Source organism: Dasypus novemcinctus, chromosome 27, assembly GCF_030445035.2.
Source record: "Dasypus novemcinctus isolate mDasNov1 chromosome 27, mDasNov1.1.hap2, whole genome shotgun sequence".
Taxonomy (NCBI): domain Eukaryota; kingdom Metazoa; phylum Chordata; class Mammalia; order Cingulata; family Dasypodidae; genus Dasypus; species Dasypus novemcinctus.
The window spans coordinates 6272040-6295578 of NC_080699.1; the positions used below are offsets into that span (position 1 = coordinate 6272040).

General features: G+C 39.8%; 1 protein-coding gene across 2 annotated transcripts in view; it reads left to right on the top strand.

The window, feature by feature from the left end:
• The window catches only part of CNTN5 (contactin 5), a 1236361-nt gene that overhangs the window by 1208297 nt on the left and 4525 nt on the right, over positions 1-23539 (top strand). Inside the window, exons 22-24 of one of the 2 annotated variants that reach the window (XM_058289033.2) lie at positions 16727-16888; positions 17335-17447; positions 20197-20365. In XM_058289033.2, the coding sequence (XP_058145016.1) occupies positions 16727-16888; positions 17335-17447; positions 20197-20365 (444 nt within the window). Of the gene's footprint in view, positions 1-16726; positions 16914-17334; positions 17448-20196; positions 20366-23539 lie in introns of both variants that reach the window. The other variant, XM_058289032.1, reaches the window with a different exon arrangement.

Sequence of the window (23539 nt, forward strand, 5' to 3'; positions counted from 1 at the left end):
TCAAAAATCAGCAGATCAAAAGGAAATTGATGAAGTACATTTCAGTTGCTCAACCTGTTCTTTCCCTTAGCCTGTTGGAAGGCAACTCTGTAGAGTTCTCTCAGAAGCAGTTACTTAGTGGACTCCGAGTGTGTGAATGCATGTGTACATGTGTGTGTGTGAATGCATGTGTATGTGTGTGTGAATGCATGTGTACGTGTGTGTGAATGCATGTGTGTGAATGCATGTGTACGTGTGTGTGAATGCATGTGTGTGAGTGCATGTGTACGTGTGTGTGAATGCATGTGTATGTGTGTGTGGATGCATGTGTACGTGTGTGTGTGAATGCGTGCGTGCGTGTGTGTGGATGCATGTGTACGTGTGTGTGAATGCATGTGTGTGTGAATGCATGTGTACGTGTGTGTGAATGCATGTGTATGTGTGTGTGAATGCATGCATACGTGTGTGTGTGAATGCATGTGTGTGAATGCATGCGTACGTGTGTGTGTGAATGCATGCGTACGTGTGTGTGTGTGTGTGAATGCATGTGTATGTGTGTGTGTGTTTATAGTTGCTGCTAGAGGCATTGCTTCATGGAGAAAAATTCTCTAATGCAAATAGCTTTTTAAATTTTTTTCTGTTAAAACTTTTACGTTAACTATTTTATTTTCAAGAATATAGACTATTTGCCTGAATTATTTATTCTCTTATCTACAAAAGGAACCAAATATGTGTTGATGATTTCCCATTCAGAAGTCTTTCCCATTTTATCACTCCTTGACACAGATGTGAATTTACCACACCACTTCTAAAAACAGGTTTTCTCCGCCCTAACCCAGCCACCCATGAGCTCAACATCCTCCCATTCCCCATCTTGTTTGTTACACAGCACACACATGCACACACAGAGGACCACACCAAAACAATGAAATCGTAATGTATAATACAATTTCATTTTACCAGTATTTGAACAATGTTAGTCACATTCTCTTAGAAACAGCCATTTAAGAAGTACAAAATTGCACCCAAATCTTCTTCCTTTTATGAGTGGGGACTATATCTTAAGCTCCTAGTAATGTGTTTGTGGCACAAAGTTATTCATTTTATGAATGTTGAACAGATAGATACAGAAATGGGCTTGTTTAATATACTAGGCAATGGATAAATTTTATAAAGTGCCTGAACAGAAAAAAAGAAGCTTAAGAAAATACTTAGTGTTACAAAAATGCCAATTACTAATTGTGATTACTAAATGGCTAAGAATTTATTTTCAAAAAGAGCAAGACCTTTTTAATCCAAGGAAGTTTTTACTAAAGTACAGTCATGGAAAACTGTACAAATTACAAATGGAGAGCTCAGTGAATGGCCGCAGAGTGAACACACGTGTGTAACCGCCATCCAGGTCACACTAGACCATCCCTAGAACCCCAGGAGGGACCTCAGCCTCCTGCTCACCCCCAAAAGACTGCTGTCCCGACTTCTAGCAACACTGGCTGGTTTTGCCAGTTTTGGGAATCATGTAACATATTTGAAGCTTTTTGAGTTTTTGCCTTCACTTCACATGCCATGGTAAGATTCATCTCTATTGTCTCCCTTAGCTGTAGTCCATGCTTTCTCAGAATGACATTGTGTGAGACCCCGCAATTCACAGTTTAAGCAGCGCTCTACCACCCGGGGGGCATTCGCGTTGTTTCCAGTTGAATCTATTACAAGTAGAGATGCTATGAACACTCTTGCCCATGTTATGTTTTGTTTTTTAATATACTTTTTAATTTAAAAAAAGATAATTAGACTACATAAATGTTATCTAAAAAAATGTAGGGGACTCCCATATGCCCCACTGCCTCCCCCTCCCACACTTTCCCACATTACCAACATCCTTCACTAGTGTGGAACATTTGTTACAATTGATGAACACATCTTGGAGCATTGCCACTAAGCATGGATTATAGTTTACAATATAGGTTACTCTATCTCCCACACAATTTTTTAAGTTTTGACAAGATATATAATGGCCTGTGTCCATCATTTCAACATCATTCAGGGCAATTTCCAAGTCCTCAAAATGCCCCATGTTACACCTGTTTTTCCCTCTCCCTCCCCTCAGACCCTTCAGTGGCCACTGCCTCCACATCAGGGAAACAAGTCCTTCCATTGCTAGAATCCCACTTTCTGGGTCACAGGGTGTCCAGATGCAGTGAGGTCTGACACTGCCCAGACTTCACTGGTCAAGGACGTGGTCCCCCACAGGACTGCCTCTCTGTGGACACCAGCGACGGGCTCAGCGGTTCCCAGGGCCACCCTCACTTCCGACCCACTGGCCACAGATTCGAGGGTTCGCAGGACCCTGTCAGGTTTGCTAATTCACGAGGATGGCTCACAGAACTCGGGGAGGCATTCTGCCTACACTTAGAACTTCCCTGTAGCAAGGGCTACAACCAGAACCAGCCCAACGGCGAGGCGTAGGGTGCGGCCTGGATCTCTCCCCTGAGTAAGCACCCCTGGCCTCCAGGGGCATCAGTGTGCTGCCGACCAGCAAGCCCCGAGCCTCAGTGCCCAGAATCCTGTGAGGGTTGGATGGGTCAGAGCCTGCCTGGTGGAGGCCCCCTCCCCTGCCCAGAGGTTGGGAGATGCCATGTGCCTCAAAGCCTCAACTCCTAATCTAACGCTGCACTGGCCAGCCCCACCTGCCCACCTGCAGCGGCCCCTCCCTGAGATCACCTCCCTAAGACCACCTGTGGTGGCCCTACCTGTGGCGGCCCCACCCTGCCTACCTGTGGCAGCCCGGCCCTGAGACCACCTGTGCAGCCCCACCCTGAGTCATCTCAGGTGTGGTCAGGTAGGCCACCATGAGTGACAAAGGCATCCCGGTCACTCAGGAAATCCCAGAGGTTCCTCCCAGGAGCCAGGGCAAAGGCCAGCCTCTATTTGGATGCCGGATTCCTTCCTGTACAGCATGTAACAGCTAAGCAGCTATCCAAAGTGGTTCTCTAGGTAGCCCAACAGTGTATGAGAATTCCAGTTTCACCACAGCCTCATTAATACATAGTTAAATCTCTCTTTTTCATTTTTTAGCCCTTCTGGTGGGTATACAGTTTCTCATTGTGGTTTCAATTTGCAGGTGATTATTTTTCATATTATTTATTGCTCATTTGAATATCTTCTTTGGTGAAAGGCCTATTCAAGTCTTAGATACATTTTTCTATTTAGATTGTCTTTTTCTGATTAATTTGTAGGAGTTCTTTATATAAAATGGCTACAAGTCCTTTGTCAGCAAAATATGCCACAAATATTTTCCATCTGTCACTTGCTTCATTCTACTGATAGTGTCTTTGAATGAAAAGAATGTATCAATGTATCAATGTTCAATATATCAATCTTTATGTTTATTGCTTTTGTAACTTATTTATACAATTTTTATCTTAAAGATATTCCCCTATTTTACCTTGTAGAAGCTTTATTGTTTTATCTCTCCCTTTTAGTTTTCTAACACATCTTGGATTAATGTTTATATATGGTTTAAAATGGGAGAGGGGGTGTCAAGATTCATTTTTTTCCATATAGATAGAACTTTTTTTTTAAGATTTATTTCTCTCCCGCCCCCCCCACCCCCCGTTGTCTGCTCTCTGTGTCCGTTCACTGTGTGTTCTTCTGTGTCCATTTGCATTCTTGTCAGTGGCACTGAGAATCTGTGTCTCTTTTTGTTGTGTCAGCTTGCTACGTCAGCTCTCCCTGTGTGCAGCACCACTCCTGGGCAGGCTGTGCTTTTTTCATGTGGGGCAGCTCTCCTTGCAGAGTGCCCTCCTTGAGCATGGGACTCCCCTACGCGGGGGACACCCCTGCATGGCTCAGCACTCCTTGCGCATATCAGCACTGGGCGAGGGCCAGCTCATCACACAGGTCAGGAGGCCCTGGGTTTGAACCCTGGACCTACCATATGGTAGGCGGGCACTCTATCAGTTGAGCCAAATTCACTTCCCAGAACTTTTTTTTAAATAGAAAATCTATTCTTCCTCTGTTATATTATTCACTTTTGTCTTAAGTCAAGTGTATCTGTTTATGGGACCTCTCTTCTGTTCCATTGGTCAATTTGTCTATCTTTGTGCCATTACTACACAGTAATAATAATGGTAACTATGTTGTCTCTATATCCAATAAAGTAGATCTTCTCACCTTTTCACTGCCTTCCAAGTTTACATGGATATTCTATTATGTTCTCTCCCCTTACTTTTTTAAACTTATTATTTTAAAATACTTTCAAACCTACAAGAAGTTACAGAAATAACAGATACCCCATACAAAGAACCCCAATATATCCTTACCCTCCTTCAGATACCTAGATGCACCAGTGTTAACATTCTGTATCATTCTAGCTAGCTAACTAGGCATTTTCTGAGCATTTGAGTGTAGGTTGTGTACATCATGCTCCTTATTAATGCAAGTACATTTCCTAAGAACAAGGATATGCACTCATGTAACCACCTTAAGTGCAGTCATCAAGTTCCAGAAATTAAATATTGATATTAGACTTAGAGTCAATATTCCAAATTTTTCGTATGTCCCAATAATGTCCCTTTCAACCTTTTCTTCTCCCTTTTAAAACCACATCCAGTGTCATGTACTGTATTTCATTGTCATAGACTCTTTTTTTTCAAAAGATTTATTTATTTATTTCTCTCCTCTCCCCACCCCCCCCCACCCTGGTTGTCTGTTCTCTGTGTCCATTTGCTGCGTCGTCTTTGTCCACTTATATTGTTGTCAGCAGCACGGGAATCCGTGCTTCCCTTTGTTGCGTAATCCCGCTGCGCCAGCCCTCCACATGTGAGACACCATTCCTGGGCAGACTGCACTTTATTTCACGCTGGGCGGCTCTCCTTACAGGGCGCATTCCTTGTGCGTGGGGCTCCCCTACACGGGGACACCCCTGCATGGCATGGCACTCCCTGCGTGCATCAGCACTGTGCATTGGCCAGCTCCACATGGGTCAAGGAGGCCTGGGGTTTGAACCGCGGACCTCCCATGTGGTAGACGGATGCCCTAACCACTGAGCTAAGTCCACCGCCATGTTGTTGACTCTTGGTTGCTCTTTCTTTCTTTCCTTTTTTTAACTGTGGGAATATACAAACACACAGTATAGACCTTCTGGGGCTCCCACAATGCAAATATTGGTATGCTTGATGGTATTCTATGGGTTTTCAGGCTCTGTTTACTTTTCTTCATTCTTTCTTCTTTCAGCTCCTCAGACTGAATGATTTCAATTGTCTTCTTTTCGACTTCACTGATTCTTTCTTCTGCCAGCTCCAATCTTCTAAAACACTCTAAGGAATTTTTCACTCCTGTTACTGTTGTCTTCAGCTTTGTTTGATTCCTTTTCATAATTTCTATCTCTCTACTGACATTTTCTCTGTGTTCATCTATCAAACAATTTCCTTTAGTTCTTTGGCCATATTTTCCTTTAGTTCTTTATGTTAAATAGGAACATTTTTGTAAAGTCTTTGCCTTTTATGTCCCATATATGTTCCTCCTAACTGATGATTTCTAATGCCTTAGTTTGTTTCTTTACCTAGGCCATCACTTCCCATTTCTTTGTATGTTTCATAATCTTTTGTTGAAACCTGAACATTTTAGTATTTTCATGTGTTTTCACTGGAATTTAGTCTGAGAGGCATCCATTCCTTAAGCAAAGGGAAAAAAGAAAACACCTTCCCCAGTCTGTGCAGATTCACCTTCAGGGCTTATTTGTGCAATGAGTTTAGAGAATAGCACTTGGTCAAAGCACCGGTGTCTCCCTGATCCTCTCTGCACATGGGACTTGTCTTGGGCATGCATGCTGGCCCTAGGAGTTCCCCTGTTTGCAGTGATACAAATCCCCCCTCTTCCCTAAGAAACAGTTTCCTTGGTCCCAGACACTGCACCCTATGACCAAAAGCCAGCCATCCCTTGACCCAGGCAGTATGGCTTGACTGCTGCCCCACCGCATCCTGTAGGAGGGCTCAGTGAACTATCTTCTACACGTAGGCTTGGTTCTGAGACAGCGAGTCCCCCAGGCCACCACCAGACAGGCTGGGCCATGTATACATGCTCCCGGTGTATGCTCGGCAGTGACTCCACTTTCCTAAATCCAGGACTAGGGATCCACTGGGAGCACGGCTGGCTCCTTGCTGAGCCAGGGAGGCGTGGTGGAATGACTGGGCAGGAGACCATCATATCCTGCCATTTTTAAGTGACTTTTGTCTTGATTCAGTGCTCATCCTGTTTCCACTGTCCTTAAACTGTTTTCTGCAGATTTGAGAAAGATATTTCTGCCTGTTCGTGCAGGTTGTTCAAAGATTCTCCTGGGGGAGGGAGCTCAGAAGTGTCTCACTCTGCCATCTTGATCAGCATGGGTCCCCTTGGGTATTCTTGGTCTTTGAAGTTCCATCTAAGTTTTAGAATCATCTGATTAATTTTCACGCATGCACACACACCCTCACATACATATGCACACACAAACCTGCTAGAAGTTTAGTTGAGAGTACATGGACTCTATGAAGATATTTTAAGAGGATTATCCACTTCATAATAGTGAGTTTCCCAATCAATGCTCAGGGTATATCCCTCTCTTTATTTAGGTCTTCTTTAATCTTCATCAATATAGGACTTAGATTTATCCCTATTTTCTTTTTTGATGCTATTGTAACTATTATCTTTGTTTTTCATTTAACCTAAATTTCTTTACCTTTTTTTTATGAAATATATAAACACACGTGAAATACACAAAATAGATTAGTGGATTCCTATTTACTCAACACTCAGCTTCAATGACTATGAACTAATGGAAAGTATTTCATATTTAACCTCACTTATTCATTCTGTATTATTTTGACATAAATTTCAGTTATTTTTTCACTTTACCCAACATATTTCATAACACATCATGAAAATAAACATACTCTTAAAAATTACCTCCTTTCTACTTTCTAGGCACACAAAAGTTGAGGAATACACTCCATTTAAAAAGTGGCAGAAATGTCATCTCAAGCAACTTTGTCTTTTGGAAGAAGACTTCTCCTAGTCTCTGTCTACATTGTTAATCAAGTCCCCAAGGTTTCTCCTGGTGCAAGAATATCCTGCAGTCAAGGATCTGAGTAGTTTCTACTCATATTTTGGGTCTTACAATTTCAGTAATTCTCTCGTTTCTTGAATACCCTTACCTTCCCAGCTGCTCTTTTTGTACTGAGCCTTGTCCTCTGCTACCTGCAGCTAGGAAGGCTGCAGTTTTCTGCTACCTTAGCCCTGGTGAATGGAGAACACCCTCATAAAGAAAGCCACAGACATAACTCTTACCTGTTGACATTTCAGCTTTTCTAAGAGTAAACTCTCCTCTAGCTGCTATCTGTTTTTGGATGCTTGCTGAGATATTTTATTTCTTATCTGGGGGAGCATTTACATAATGACTTTCCTCAGTCACCATTTCTAAATTATCTTTCTATATTTCTGATATCAGTGGTATTACTTTCTTTTTTGTTTCTGATATTGGTCATTTATGTCTTCTCCCATTTTTTTAAATCAGTCTTTTTGGAGGTTTACAGTTTTAGCCTTTTCCAGGAATTAACTTTGACTTTATTTGGGGTTTTGTTTGTTTGTTTTCTAATTCATTAACTACTGCTCATGTCTTTATTTTATATTTCCTTCTACATTATTTGGGTTTAAAATATGCCTTTCTTTTTTAAGCCCTTTAAGAGGGACACAGCATTGATTTTTGGCTTTTCTTCTTTTTTGATATATACATTAAGACTATACATCCCCTAATACTTAGAATATTGGTATTAAATACGTGTAATATTCTTCTACCTGAAAGTATTGTTTCAGATCTAAACATACATTCTTTAACTCAATTAATATGTATTAAGAGCCTATTATGTATACAACTCATCTCCCAAAACATATACAAGTACATGAGTTATAATAAAATGTTCCCAAAATGTTTTCTTTTCAGTAAGGTATCTTTTAGAACATTCAGAGAAAGAAGAGGAAGAAGAAAAAGAAACTAACATTTGTCAAAAACCTAACTCTGAAATACATGTGTCAAGAACAAATTCAGTTATATTTATAACCAATCTTCTTTAGTATGTTTTCTTTAGATAGTAGTGGCAGCTACTAAAATAAACACAGTTATTCAGTAAACTATCCATTATTATGTTTCCACTACATTTTAAATTTCCTCACCTCATATCTTCTAATCACAGCTGAGCTGCCTCATAAATATTCAAAAGTTTAACTAGGCATTATTTATTTTTATTTATTAATTGCACCCTTTGTAGTAAAATTACCTTTGGGCACAAAGCAACGAATATGCCTGCAATCTAGTAATCCTTGCTGCCAGCATCTCTCAGGGTATAGCCAAATTAGGAACCAAATGTGGTGGTAAATTCAGGAGGTAGGAACCTGGGCTCAGCTAAATAGAGGTAAGCAGAGATGTTCCCTCCGCCACAGCGTCTTCCATGAAAGACGCCCTTGTTGGGCACAGGGTCGTGAAGCCCTCCGTAGGGGGGCGTGGCTGACCTTCAGTATTGCCAAAGAGAAATTAGAGTGGCCTTACTGGTATTCTACTATAGAACTATTATGACTGTCACAATGGAAGAAGCTGTAGCATTGATGTGGAGACGGTGGCCATGGGAGTTGCTGAGGGCAGGGAGAGGAAGAAGAGGTATGATGTGGGGGCAATTTTGGGACTCGGAGTTGTCCTGAATGATATTGTTGGGACAGATGCTGGACATTATGTATCCTGCCATAACCCACTGAATGGACTGGGAGAGAGAGTGTAAACTACAATGTAAACCATAATCCATGTGGTGCAGCAGTGCTCCAAAATGTATTCACCAAATGCAGTGAACGTGCCACAATGATGAAAGAGGTTGTTGATGTGGGAGGATTAGGGGGGGTGGGGATGGGGTACATGGGAACCTCTTATATTGTTTAATGTAACGTTTTGTGTGATCTATGTATCTTTTTTTTTTAAAAGACCATAAAAAATTTCATGTTCAAAAAAAAAAAGACATTTCAGATATTGTCTTTTTAGTCAGGGTTCTAATGTTTAGCTGAAAGCAAGAAATTACTCCAGAAAGTTGACAAGTGAAATGTCTGCCTTATAACCCTGAGTTTACATTGGTTACAACTTTTGTATTTAGGAAAGGCAGTGAATTGAATTAAAGCATGTAAAGCCAGCATCCCCTCATTCCTCTTAAAATACACATAAAACCATGAGAACAGAGTCCTTATTACCACCAGAATGAGTGAAACGAAACATTATTAATACTTTCTCTTTTCCTTCCTTTCATCTTTGTGCAATGACCCAGCCTCAAAATCCCATTTTCTAGGTTCAAGCAAGCATCGAAATAGCCTCTGACCTCCTTTTCCTTTATCTTTTTTTTCAATGAAACAAACTATCGTCACACACATGAAGCTATATCTCTCATCCCAAGCCTGGGTGGATTTCTCTGTGTTATCTAAAGAATATCAGTGGAGGCTTATAATTAAAAGCAATGATTTGGCATCTACCTGCATAGCATAGCCCACTGGTCTGGGAAGAGAGTCTAGAAATGGAAGTCTCCCCATGCAAATTAGCCTTCGAGACCTTTTCAGAACACCATTAAGGATAGTCAGCTAGGATTCAAGGGCGATTAAACAGAAGAAAAATATCACAAGAAAGAAGGAAACAAATGATAAGGCTCAGCATGAATTCCTTCCTCTATAAAAGATTTTATTTATGAATCAGATGGAAAATTTTAGACATATAATTCTATATCTCAATGAGATAAAAGAGAATATTGCTTCAATATTTTGAAAAAATCCAGGATATGAAAAGAATTTAATAAAATCAAAACAAAAGTAACTAAAATAAAATCTTCACTGGAAGTAGTAAAATGGAAACTTTGTACAAGTAAATATTTAAACCAATGCTTCAGAGTACAAACTTAAGAAATGTTTCCAAAATGCAAAGTAAATGAGTAAGGAGAGTTTTTATTTTATTTTGAAGTGAGATAGGAGATGCAGACACGAAGGACGGAAGAGATTCATTCCATAAACAAAGAAGATAGAATAAATGGGGAAAAGGTGATAAAAAGAAACAAGCCTTTTAAAAAGATCTTTAAAAATACAACAACAACCTGCTGAAAACAATGACAACCAAAGAATAAATCCCTAATTTTTTTTCTTTTTAATTTTTTTGATAAACGGGGGCTGAGGATTGAACCCAGGAACTCATATGTGGGAAGCAGGCACTCAGCTGCTTGAGCCACCTCTGCTCCCAATCCCTAAATTTAAGATGGAGAAATCCCAGTGTTTCAAGAAATGTTGAAATTATTTAGTCAATCTTAACAAGTCCTTCATTATCAGCCCAATAACTAATCCATCTCCAACGTGTGTCAACTGGGCCTTCTAGGTATCTCGACACCATCCATATCTCTCATGGCTACCACCATAATCCCTCATTTCTTGTCCAAAAGGCCCTTTTAACTGCTCTTCCTGTACCTGCTCCAGACCTTTTCCAGTCTGTTCTACACATCGCCACCTTTTATCCATTAAGAAGTTATTGAGTGCTTTCTATTGGCCTACGTAAAGCAAGAAGTGAGCAGATGAATTTGGATAATTTCATCTAATAATGCTTATAATTAGCAATAATGAAAGTGGTGGAAAATAAGCAACTCAGGATAACATGAAAGAGAGTGACGAGGAAAAGGGCGGCTTCTTTAGAGAACTGGCCAGGGCAGGCCGCTCAGTTGGCTTGCGATCTGCACGCGAAGGAGATGGCCATTTGCAGGACGGCAGAAAGGACTTGCAGTCAGAGCGCAACACAAGTTCAAAGGCTGTGAACCGGGCAGGTGACTAGAAGTGTGAGGTCCCTGTTGTAGGAGGGTTGTGAGCAAAGTGAGACGAGACGTGAGATGTGCCTGCGGAAGCACACAGAGGTCACATATCAGACCTGGAGGGCCGTGTGCGGCATCCAGAGTTTATTCCAAGTACCATGGGCAGCCCATGGAGGGTTTTTACCAAAGGAATGACCTTACTTGGGTCTTAAACACACTGCTTGGTAAATAATACATATTCCAAAAATATTTTTGAACAGATCATTGAATTAAAACTCCAGGCTGGATAAAATACATTTCAATTTGTTTGTTTGTTTGAAGAACTGTAAGCTATCTAACAGAAAGATTATGTTACTTCCAAAGGTACTAAATCAGATTTTCTACTGCAACAGTAAATAATACCAGAAAATAGAGTTCCATCTATTAAATCCAGGGAGTATAATATTGATTTGGGCAGTGATCATTGAACACAATTTAAGATATAGAAATAAGTGAATACAGGAGCTAATAAAAGAGTTGTTTAAAAAAAAAAAAACTAGCCCATAGCAAAAAAAAAGATAGGAGAAGACAAATATTAGGAAGAATTTTTCAATGATTACATTTATGGCTGAAGACTTAAGGGAATGTTCACAACTTATATTCAGGGTAGAATCCATGCTTTTCACCTGCCATTAGTAATATCATAGTCCATTACAATTTTAAATAAAAATAATTTTGAGAGACAAATTCAGAAAATAAAACAATAGATGTAATAATTAAAAATCAGAAATATTAGCACAGTAAGAAATAGAAAAGTTCAAATAGTTTAATGTCAAAAGAGGGACTGTCTGAAAATAATTCATCAAACTGAAGTCATTGGTATTCTGCTTCTTTCCTAAAAAAGGATATAGAGATTCAGTGGTTAAGTAACTTGTCATTACATGTAGTTTACAAATAGCAGGGTAAGATGCAAACATAGACCTTTTAGCCTTCAAACCCATGTTCTGCCCTAGAGTTTGTAATGGTAGAGTAAATCTCCTGGATCCATACATTTTTGTTGGAAATGAAAATGAGAACAAGCTATTTGAAAACCAGTGTGACCGATATATCAAGAGCTGTACAAATTTTTATAACTTTAGACCCAGTAATCTCCTTTCTAGGATTCTATTCTGGGAAATTAACCTAACATGTAGAAAACAATAAACATGAAGTTATTCATGGTGCCATTTTAATTAGAAGAGTAAAATTTGGAAGTGACTCCAAAGTTTCATGATAGGACAGTGGTTAAATAATATATCGTATCAAGGCATATGATGGAATGTTATTTTTTTAATAGGAAATTTTGTGTCATTATGTTGCAGAATGTAAACGGTTGATGTAAAATTATAAGTCCAGTATTATAATCATATAAATATACGTAAAGAAATTATAGGAAGGGATACAAAAATAGGAACACTTGTATAAGGTTATATACTTGTAACACTTGTAAATAGGTTATATACTCATCCAATTTTTAATATTTATATCTTTAACAATGTTCTTAACCTCTTTTTCTTCCTAATGTTTAAAGAAGTTTTAGATTATGTAAAAGTTACATTGAAAATATGAGGGATTCTCATATACCCCACCCCATCCCCCTCACACTTTCCCCCATTAACAACATCTTTCCTTAGTGTGGTACATTTGTTGCCGTTGATGAACACATGGTGAAACATTGCTACTAACCATGGTCTGTAGTTTACATTGTGGTTTACACTTGGCACCACACAATTTTATAGGTTTTGACAAAATGTATAATGACTTGTATCCATCATTGTAATGTCATGCAGGATAATTCCAGTGTCCCCAAAGTACCCCATGTCTCACCTGTTCTTCCCCCTCCCTCCCCTCAAACCTCTGGGGACCACTGTCTTTATATCAGAGTTACAAGTTCTTCCGTTGTTAGAATAATAATCAGTCTACTTTGGCCCATAGTGACATTTCCCCTTACATTTGTTCATTCCTCAGTCTTAAGGATTTCGGGATGGTGATTACTCTGCCTCCAATTAAGCAGATGCTTAGATCCCATGGGGCAGATGGATGGAACGGTCTTGCTTGCAGTTATAGATCCTCTGGTTTTGGGGGATGGACATTGTCCATCATCATCCTTTGGTTGTTGTCCTGGATGAGTCTAAGTAACTAGAGAGTAGGTGTTGGCTGCAACTCTGCTGAGATTCAGGGCTCCACCGGCAAATGAACAGACTGAAGATTTAAGTCTCTGGGGACATATATTTAATTATAGGCTCAGATAAAAGGGGCCGAAGAACCATACGGAGGAAAATTATAAATGAGTCAAACTCATATATTGGAGAGATAGGTTGTCATATCTTCCAGTAAGGCCCCCACAGGGTGCCAATTTCTTGGGGTTGTCTGCCCTACCTAGAGTGTCCTGATGGCTCTAGAGTCCTCAGGCGCTCCCCTGCTTGAGGCAGTGAGGACCTCTGAAGACATGCATTAGCGTATTTGATATTTTTGTATTTAGCAAATTAAATAGGTTATCTACTCTTCCAATTTGTAATATTTATGTCTTTATTAAGGTTTTTAACCTCTTTACAAGTGATCTCATGTTGAGAATTCAAAGTTCATGGGTTGATAAGATCTATATCTAAAGGGAAAAAAATCAAATGAAGAGGAAAATTCAACTTTAGAAGATGTCTGTAATTTGTAAGAACTATGTAAGCTCAATTCCAACTTAAGAAGCACTTTTTTATACTCCAAATATGTATTCAGTTTTACCCTTTTCCCCATAAAAAAAATTGCTAACTAAATATCATTTCACTGTGAAGTAGCAACTGTTCCATTCTTTTTTTTTTTTTTTTTTTTTCATTCCAGATGCTGGGAAGAGAATTAATATGTGGATTTTTAAAATGTCCCTTCTGGGTTTCAGCTGTTGAGGCGAGAATTTGCTTTTTCCTCAAAATCAATTATTTAGGAAACACTGTATCTTTTATTTTGGATGTTTCATTTGGTAGTGTTGAGTCAGAATATTAAACATTCAGTATTTAGAAGTCCAGACTTTGTATCTAAATCTGTATTTGTATCAAAATCTGCAATTTGTTTGTTACACTAAAGTGCCTCAAAATATATATTTAATTTTATTTAAGATAGTCTAAACAACTAAAGAAAATTGAAACAGAATTAGAAATGAAATATATCACTGAAAAGGGAATTTGGTCATCCACTGACTTCTTAGCCAGTATTGTAATTTTAAAAATAATTTAGTTGGTTTTGTTTTTCAGTTAAAAATGTGCTCAGAGATCAAACAAGAAAAGCCACTTCTTGGAATTGGGAGTAATGGAACCAGAATCATATGAAAGACAGTGTTAATCAAACAGATTTCTGAAATTCTGAAGTTCAGTCATTCAGCTATATGCTTGTTCATTTCACTGAAAAGATAGGGCTTAGAAATAGGAATTTGATAATTATTTGCCTTCTATTTTTAATGTAGATGTGTCATGAAGGATTGGTTGCAAAAATCTGAATTACTCTAGTTTAAGCAGAAATGCTTTTATTACAGGTATCAAATAGTTTACAGAATTATCGAATGAGCTAAAATACCAGACTCCAGGGTGGTTTTCAAGAATGACTCATTCTGCAGAGCCAAACCACAAAGAAATAGGCTGATGCCTTCTACAAAGCAGGACGCCATCGGCTTCACATGGAGCTCAGACTCCATCTCTCTTCTGTTTTCAAACTCATGCACGTGCATCTGATTGGCCAAATCTAACACATATCCAGAGCCTTAATTGCAATAGTCTTGGAAATACAACTTTTTAGCTTCCAGCCTTTTCATTGCAGAAAGATCCATTAAAATGAAGGCAAATGGATGATGAGTTCTAGTCTATCAAACCCCTTTGCTTACTCTACTTCGACAGACCCTTTTCCCTACACAACAACTTTGCAAAACAGCAGTTAGCAGCAATGTCCACAAAGACACAATGTATATGTTTCTTTTACAATTGAAAATGTGCTCACACACTCTAACCAAAAGGAAGAGCCAAAGAAAGTCCCGTAAGTCAGTTCCCCAGTCTCAGGGTGAAAGTTCATTCCTACTTTAATGAACTATGCTAGAACGTTAACTACCAACAACACACTACATAAAGTATCAGAAAGAATATAGAGGCCCAAGTTATTTATCACTTATAAATATATACAAACTATTACAAGGAAGAAAATATGGGTAACTACTAGTCTTCATTGCATAAAACCGTGGTGGCAATTTATAGATTCCTTCCTCCTTTACCCACTTCTTGGTCCTTTGCTTTTACCAGCACCTAGGCTACAGGGTGTGGTGATTCAAATGCTCATTCCTGAGAGATCAAAGCCTAGAGGTAAGCCAAGAGGGGTGCTGGTGCAAAGAACCAGAAATCTGTTGGCTTTTATAAAGGGTTTGTATTTGGGGTAAAAGTGTACAGTCATAAGACCCTGAAGAGTTCAAATCCAGGTTACTTCCTTACAAAACTCTTTTACCATATGTCAAAGCAAGATGGCGGGCAACGTCTATGAGGGCTCAGCCTTCCTCTTCCATCTGAAGGCCCCATGGGTCCAGCTTCTTCTGATCTCAGCTGGCATAGGGCTCAGCTCTCTTCTCAGGGCTCATTTCTTTCCAGGCCCAGCTGCTCTGGTCTCTTCACAAGGTCAGCTGTAAACCATCAGGAGAATGGCTCATCTCTCTTCCCAGGGCCCCTGCCATGTCTGTGGAGCTGTCTCACTTCCTCTGTGTATCTACTTCTGAGTATCTGTTTCCCTGTCTCCTTGATTATCCATTTATATAGCCCACAAAGGTGGTGGGGACTCAAACTGAGTCACCCTAATGATGTGGTCAAATCAAAGCCCTAATCTTGATTTAATCAAGTAAATGTAAGGCCTTTGCATTTAAATCAGTCAAAGGGTATTATGCCCAGAGAAACACACCCATTTACAAATATAATCAATATCTCTTCCATAAATAATATCAAACTGCCACTGTGTATCCACAGTGGGAAACGGCAGGCTGAAAGATGGTCAAGCATGTCCTCCAGCTCCACACCAACTCCTTCCTGCCATCTCCCCAGCAGCAGCCCCAGCTGAAGAGAGCCTGGGGAATGGGGCGACTGGCTTCCAGCCTCTTCAGTAGACAAAGCGCTTGCAGGAGGGTGAAGTGGGTGCAGCCATCCCGTACTTTGACCGCAATAATAAATAGGGAACAAAAGAATTACTCTTTTATGTGCTTAAGTACGATTAAGTTCTACTGTCTGAACTGGGCAAGCCTTAACTACCAAGTGTTAAACTGGACACACAAAAGATCAGTTGAGTAGGAAACCAGCCGCTGAACTCCCAGGCAGGAAAGATCATCTCAGGGCAGGAAGTGCCTGGACAGAAGGCTGTGCGGTCCTGCCCCCCTGTCCCGCGCCAGCAGTGCTCGTCCTCTAGGTCAGACCACTCCGCCACTTCTCCGTTAACTGGTACAGCTGCATTCACCTTCATGTGGAGCCCAGGAGGAACAGTGCCCGTGGCTCTTAGTTCATTCAAAGCTTCGTGGCTTTGAACGGCGAGTGGCTCTGATAACCCATAGAGAAGGGCACTTCTTCACTTTCCTTGAGTGATTCCGCCTCATGTCGGGGTACATTTTCAGTTCCTTCCAAGCAATGCCAGGCTGTAAGGTGGCCCTGTGTTGCTTTTCCGATTACTCCACTGGTGTTGCTGTTGATACAAATGCAAATCAGGCAAGTTAAAGGCCTTGTTTTGGTCTCATCAGTGGGGCCTGTAATTGGAGATAGAGGAGGAGTTGCTTCCTGGGGTGGCTAGGGGGAAATTGAGGGGAAGATCAAACAACAGCCAAAAAAAAAAGACTTCAAGCAATCCCAAGGAAAGTTTTAATCTGTCATGTGATGTCTTGACAGGTTGGTTACCGGAAAGACACGGAACAAGAAGCTGCTGCAGAAACAGTCAAAACGAGGGGGAACGAGTCCTCCGTCATCCTGACGGGACTAGAAGGAGACACGTTATACCACGTCACAGTGAGGGCTTACAACGGAGCCGGCTACGGGCCACCCAGCAGTGAAGTGAGTGCAACCACCAAAAAATCCCGTAAGTTACCTGGGCTTTTTGTTTGTTTCAGACCAAAAGGGAAGCACTTTTAGCATTTCCGAAAGCCACTGAGGCACATAACACGCAGAGTTGAAGAGGTTTGATTCCTAGGTTTGCTTGAGTGCTTAGATTTTAACTCCGAACCAGCTCAGGGTATTTTGCCTTCATGAGAGATCAAGGTTAAGTTCCTGCGAAAGAAGGCTAAGCGAGCTTGACCCAGAAGGGAGGTAAAAGGACTCAGGTTCAAACACTTAGGGGACACTGCTGGAGCACAGCCCTCCTTCCGTGACCCCAGCTGGAAGGAGGCCTGGGGGGCCCCCAACTACTAGAGACAGGAAAAGACAAAAATACTCACAGGGGTTCAGTAAAGAAACGTTTTTCAAGAATCCTGGTCAGTTCTCTTTCACCTTCTGTTTTCCAGCCCCTAGTCAAGCTCCTGGCAACCTCAGGTGGGAGCAGCAAGGCTCTCAGGTGGCCCTGGCTTGGGAGCCCGTCACGCCACTGGCCAACGAATCTGAAGTCCTGGGTTACAAGGTCAGTGCTTCTGCACCCTCCGGCGTAGATCCTCATCTCCAAAATCGTGACGGGCAGACTGTACAATGAGGCCTACTAACACCCGTTAACAGACTTTCTGCTTTCTCCTTATCATTTTCTACCTACAAAAGTAGACTTCCTGCAGGTGGGGAAGCCGAGGCAGGCAAAGTCAGTTCCGCTGCGTAAGGCAGAGGGCGGGCGTGGGTAGGGAGAGCAGCGACCTGAGCCCAGTAGGGAGACCCGGTCACCAGGGCAGAGGCTGCAGCACTGGGCACAGCTCCGGCATTCTCTTCCAGCAGACACGTGTTAAGGGCTGAGTGGCTTAGCTGGAGTAAAAAGACTTTCTATCAGCAAAGGAGCAGCAGAAGAGAGAAGATCTAGAACCAGCACTCTTGGTGGGAGAGAGCTTCCTGAGAGAGGCAGGAGACCCTGAGCTGGGGCCCAAGTGCGCATGTAGTCATTCTGCCACGTGCCAGCCAGAGAGCTAGAAAGGTGGAAACATTGACCTGGCTTGTGTTTGGAAAACAACTTGGTCTCTGATTTTTAAATGTCTGTGCTCTGTGAGTGAAATTGGCTGAATTTCAAATGCTTATTCCATAATGTCAGATTCTATTTTATTCTGTAAATTGCCTGAAATTCCACACAAAGTGATTAGTGTTACTTATCGTAGGATTTTGGAATAGTTCAATGATAATGTTTAGACTGAGAAGCATTATTACAGGTGGGTTTTCCACTCTCAGGGACAGTGACAGAACCCTTTGGGTATAAAATGTTAAAATTCTGAAACTAAAGACTTGCAGAGGTTATCAATGGGACTCGGTCTCTTCGCTGTGATTCTCACAAATTAAAAAGGCTCATATAAAATGGCTTGTGCTGGGTGCCGGGTGCGTGAGCTTCATCACACCACTCGTCCTCCATTTGATTATGTTTGAAAATGTTCATAATAAACTGCTTTTTAAGAACTGAAACAGAAATGGCTCGTACATGTGGAGCCTGGACACCTTCGAGGGTAGATATGAAGAAAGATTAAACAGCTCACCACGCGAGCAAGCATCTGGAAATTTCCCGCAGGCAGTCCCGCTCTGCTTTTCAGCCACCACATTGCAGTGGCATCTCATGGGCTCTCGTCCTCCTGGTCTCCCCATTTCTCCTCACCTCACTGGCTCCTCCTTCCATTTAGAAGAGCAGGAGCCCCCTATTCTATCCCCAAGGTGGCCAGCGGGGAAAGGCCTTGCCTTTGAAGGAACCTCCTCCTCAGACCCCACAGCAGCCCTCTGGGAAGACGCTCAGGCCCACCCCACTTCTCGTTCTGTGAGTCCATCAGCATCTAGAAGAGCCCTTTCCAGACGATGCCTTCTCCAAGTGCGGCACTGCCCTTCTTTGTCACTTAGCATCCTCTCTTTGGATAACCCTCTGCCCTCAGCTCTTAAATAGAATTTCAGAATAATCTTGACAATACATTAGACAGTGTCCTTTATGCCTGACGATAGCTATCATCACAACTGCCAATCTATAAAAGTGCAGATTCTCTAAGTACTCCCAGTCCTCCTTTCTGTCAATAACTATTTTTGACATGTCTTGATAGCTCCTTAACCTTCTAATATTTCTCATTCGTATTTTCTAAATCAGCATTTTAAAATGAGACCAAGATTCTCTGAAGGACCTAAGACTAACCATTAAATTAATATATCTTTTTACTTATTAGTATACCTACTTACCAACACATAAAACTTCATCTCTCTTAATGTCTTGGAAAAAGTCACATTTAATCTCAAACTCCTTTTGCTACCGTTAACTGACTTTTTTTCCCGTCTTTACCTTTTGTCCCTAAATCTCAACTGATCCACAAATTTTTCTCTAACTCTGGATTTTACAGCAACATTAGATATGCATTGTTGGCTGCATTTTTCTTTGTCATAAGAATTGTAATTTATTGAACCATAATAACAGTGTCCTCTAAATAGTCACTCCCCTGCCAATCCTCACCAATTTACATACTTTCCCATTCCTATGAATGTGCTTTCTAATTATCTCATGTGGCCGATCAGAATTCTGATTCATTACACTGTTTCAGTCAAATCAGAAGCATAAATTCTGATACATGTATATTTTTAAAAGCCAAAAGAACCTGCTATAAGTGTTCTCCAAGAAATCTCCCAGATTCCCCAAATCTTGGCTAAATACTCCATCCGAGTATGGCTAAAGCACCAGCTAGGCCCCTGTTGGCATTACTTTGTATGTGTAAACTACAATGTAAACTATAATCCACGCTGTGTGACAATGTTCCAAATATGTTCATCAATTGCAATGAATGTATCAAACTAATGAAAAAAGCTGTTAATGTGAAGGAAGTGGGACACACTGGGACATGGGATAATCCTGGGTTTACATATCAGAATACTAAGCCATGAAGGTAAATGCCTTATACAAGAGCCTGTGGTTAGTTAGAGTAGAAATTTCATTAGAAATGTGTAATGATGAACTCTACTCCTCCTCAAATACTGGGCTCAAGCATCACCTCCTCAGAAAGTCTTCCCTGAGCTCCAGGCAGAATTAAACTCTCTGTTTGGTGCTTCTGTGGTACCTCACAGATGCTTCCAGTGCTGTATATAACACATGCTTTGAATTGCTTATACGAGTGTTTAAACCGCAGGCTCCACGTGCTTAGCTCCGATCCCAACATACATCAGTAAATATTTGGAACCCTTAACTGATTGTCAAATGTTTAAGCTTCTGTTGTTACTCACAGGTATTTTATAGGCAAGAGGGTCATAGCAACATTCAAGTCATTGAAACGCAGAAACCCCAAGCAGTGGTGCCGCTCTCTGATGCTGGTCTCTACATCATCGAAGTCCGAGTGTACAGTGAAGGCGGGGACGGGGCGGCTAGTTCCCAGATCAGGGTACCAGCCTATGCAGGTACGTTTCAACCTAAGAGCTTCAAGTTCATGACCATCAACAATATCAAGGTAGTGTAAAGGTCATCAAAATTGATGTGATAGATTTCATGGTTCGGAGATTTTGAAATCATACTCTGATTTCTATATTATCTTCTGATTAATATGAACCATGGTAGTCTGCCTGTAGTTGCAAACTTTCTACAAAACTAGAAAGAGATGATGTTTTCATTACAATGTCCTCATTGGTGAAAGTCCCTAAAGGGAGTACCTTTTTAAAGGACATTTGGGTTTTTTTAATATTGCTTTTAAGCTGATACTATACCTACTTCTTTATTGTTAGATCAATGGGGCAGAGACAAGAAAGTGTAAAGGGGATGTATTATGAAGTTAAATTTTGGTCATGTTTATTGGTTTCAAAACAAATGCTATGTTTTATGAGACATTATTGGTATTAGCAATATTAATAATTGCTAGCTTTTTCTGAGCCTTTACTGTATGCCAGATACAGTTTTAAGTGCTTACATATTTAATCTTTGTCACATTCATAAGAAGTAGGTGGCATTCCTGTTTTACAGAGAAATTTTAATATTTTGCCTGTGATCACACTACTACTAATTGGCAGAACCAGGATTCAATGTACAGTATGCTTGTCTACAAGGCCACATATCTTCCTCACCATTACTATCATCAGTCTACCAGCAAGGGAAAATTGATTAAATACAGGGAAATTTTAGGAATTTGTAAGTAAGTCACCATTTAATGGAGGTAACCAAAAAAAGAAGCAGAAGATGTAATTAGATATGCAAATCTTTAAAAAAAAAACTTAAAGAAAAACTATAAGAAGAAAGCAGTAAAAAATAAACTTCAAAATCCTTAAAGAAACAGGAATGATCCCATAGTTGAAAACTATAAAAGGGAAACAACTTGAGAGAAACAGGCTTTCTTTAAAAGTAACTACAACAAAAAAAAGTATAACAAAACTACTATTGAACCTAAAGAGGGAAAAAAATAGGAAAGCAATAAAAGAAACTTCATTGAGCAGCTCAAATTTTTAAAAATTTTAAAGGATATAGGGGATAAAAAGATGAGTGAAGGGACAGTTAACCGAGGGTGAAAGTCATTTGTTAGTACAAAAGTGGTGTTGTGAAGGCATAATTTCAAAATAACCCCAAACTAGAGAAAATTTCAGAAAAATTTAAATGTTTCTTTAATCATGTCCATAACATGGGGAACAAAAAAATAAGGGTCACTACTAATACAGAATGTATCACCTCATAGCAAGAAAGCAAGTCAATCCCTGTTTTAGGTCATCTACTTACTCCATAAAGCGCAATGATGCTCAAAGTGGAGAGATTAAATAAATCATGACTATTAGGGAGTTGAAATTCAAGATAAATAAATGAAAAAGAGCCTGATGACTTTAGATAAGGTCACAAATGAATTATATTACAAAGATAATGAGATAAAACTGTGGAATCACTGTCCACAATAGCTGAGTAATTATTAATATTAATAATACTTTGTAATGTATAACTATTTATAGAGGTTTTCACAAAATTTATCTCATTTGGTACTAATAGTACCCTGTGCAAAAGCAAGTAAGAATACGACTAGTCCAATTTGTTGATAAGAAAAGTGAAGCTCAAGTACTTACCCAAAGCCACATGGTTGTTGAGTATGTATGTGGGAGTATTTGAAGTAAAACTCAAGTCTTCGCAGCCTCATTCCAGTTTCTTTCCACCATATCCTTGCTGAAGCCAGAAGATAGACCAAAAGGACCCTGATTTTCAAAAACGGTAGGAAAGATAAAATAATGGAAGCTATCTACCAAAGAGCTCGATATTTGTCTCTGATAAAAACATTATTAAACATGTGGTTATGAGTACTTAGAAATTAAGTATCGGGGAAACTGTCACTAATTACCTCTCTCAGAAGGATAAATTCATCTGCTTTAACCATGCTGGTTGCTAGACTGATATGTCAGGAAGTGAAGTGATGGTATCTGTACTTACACTGCATATATAGAGCTAGGAAAGAAGTAGGTACAATTTCATTAAAACAGTGTAAAAAAGAATTTTTAAAGTGAATTTAATCAGTGGAAAATTATGAGCATTATTTGTTGAGTTATCATTCCCAAGCAGAATTGTCAACTTACAGGAGAGTCTCTAATGATATCTTATTCAACATATTTATCAACTTGGATTGAGATCCAGAAGCATTGCTTGTGAATTTTTTTGATACCACAAAGTGAGATGGAAACCAGATATAATAGAGAAAAGAATATAATAGACTCAAACTTTGAGGAAAAACTAGTGACATTTGATAAATTACAAATTATTGCATGAAAATACAAGTTAAAAGACACTGGGAAAATTGGCAAAATTTGAATATAAGGTCTTTAGATTAGATAATACTTTTATATTGACATGAATTTCCTGATTTTGAAAGTCCTTATTTTTTAGGAAATATGCATTGGCATGTTTAGGGGTAAAGAGGCATCATGTCTCTAACCTACTTTCAAATGGTTCATATAGAGAGAAAGAGAGAATAAAAAGGGTAATGAAATGTTAACAGTTGAGGAATCTGGGTGAATTCTTTGTTCTATTCTTACAACTTTTTGGTACATCTAAAATTATTTCAAAATGAAAAAACAAACCATAAGGCAGGGAAGAGCTGACTTTTTGAGAAATTCAGGTGAAAAGACTTAAAGGCTTTAAATACCGGATGGCCACACAAAAGCTGAATACACTTTATGATTCACTTATCAAAGTATAGTTTCAAAAGCAAGGAAGTAATAATGTCTGCCCATTGATTAGTTAGTTCACAATTGAACTGATCAGATGTGGGTGCTAAATTTTCAAGAGCACCTTGAGAAACTGAAGCTGACTTCTGAAAAGTGATCGAGATGATGACTCTCCTCTTTGCTTGCTTCATAAGTCTCCAAATTCTAATAACAACCGTCATTTACTGAGCACTGAGCATGTTCCCGGCATTACACTAGGTGCTTTGCATATATTCTCTCATTTTATCCTTCCAGCAGCCTTATGGGTTAGGTATTTTATTACCCTCAGATCCTTTAAGGTACCTGTCAACTGGGGTTGTATTAGCACAGTCAGATTATAAACTATCATCTCAATGAGGTCAACCCCGAGCTTGGAAGCATTTTGTACTTGATTCTCCCATTTATATTTTA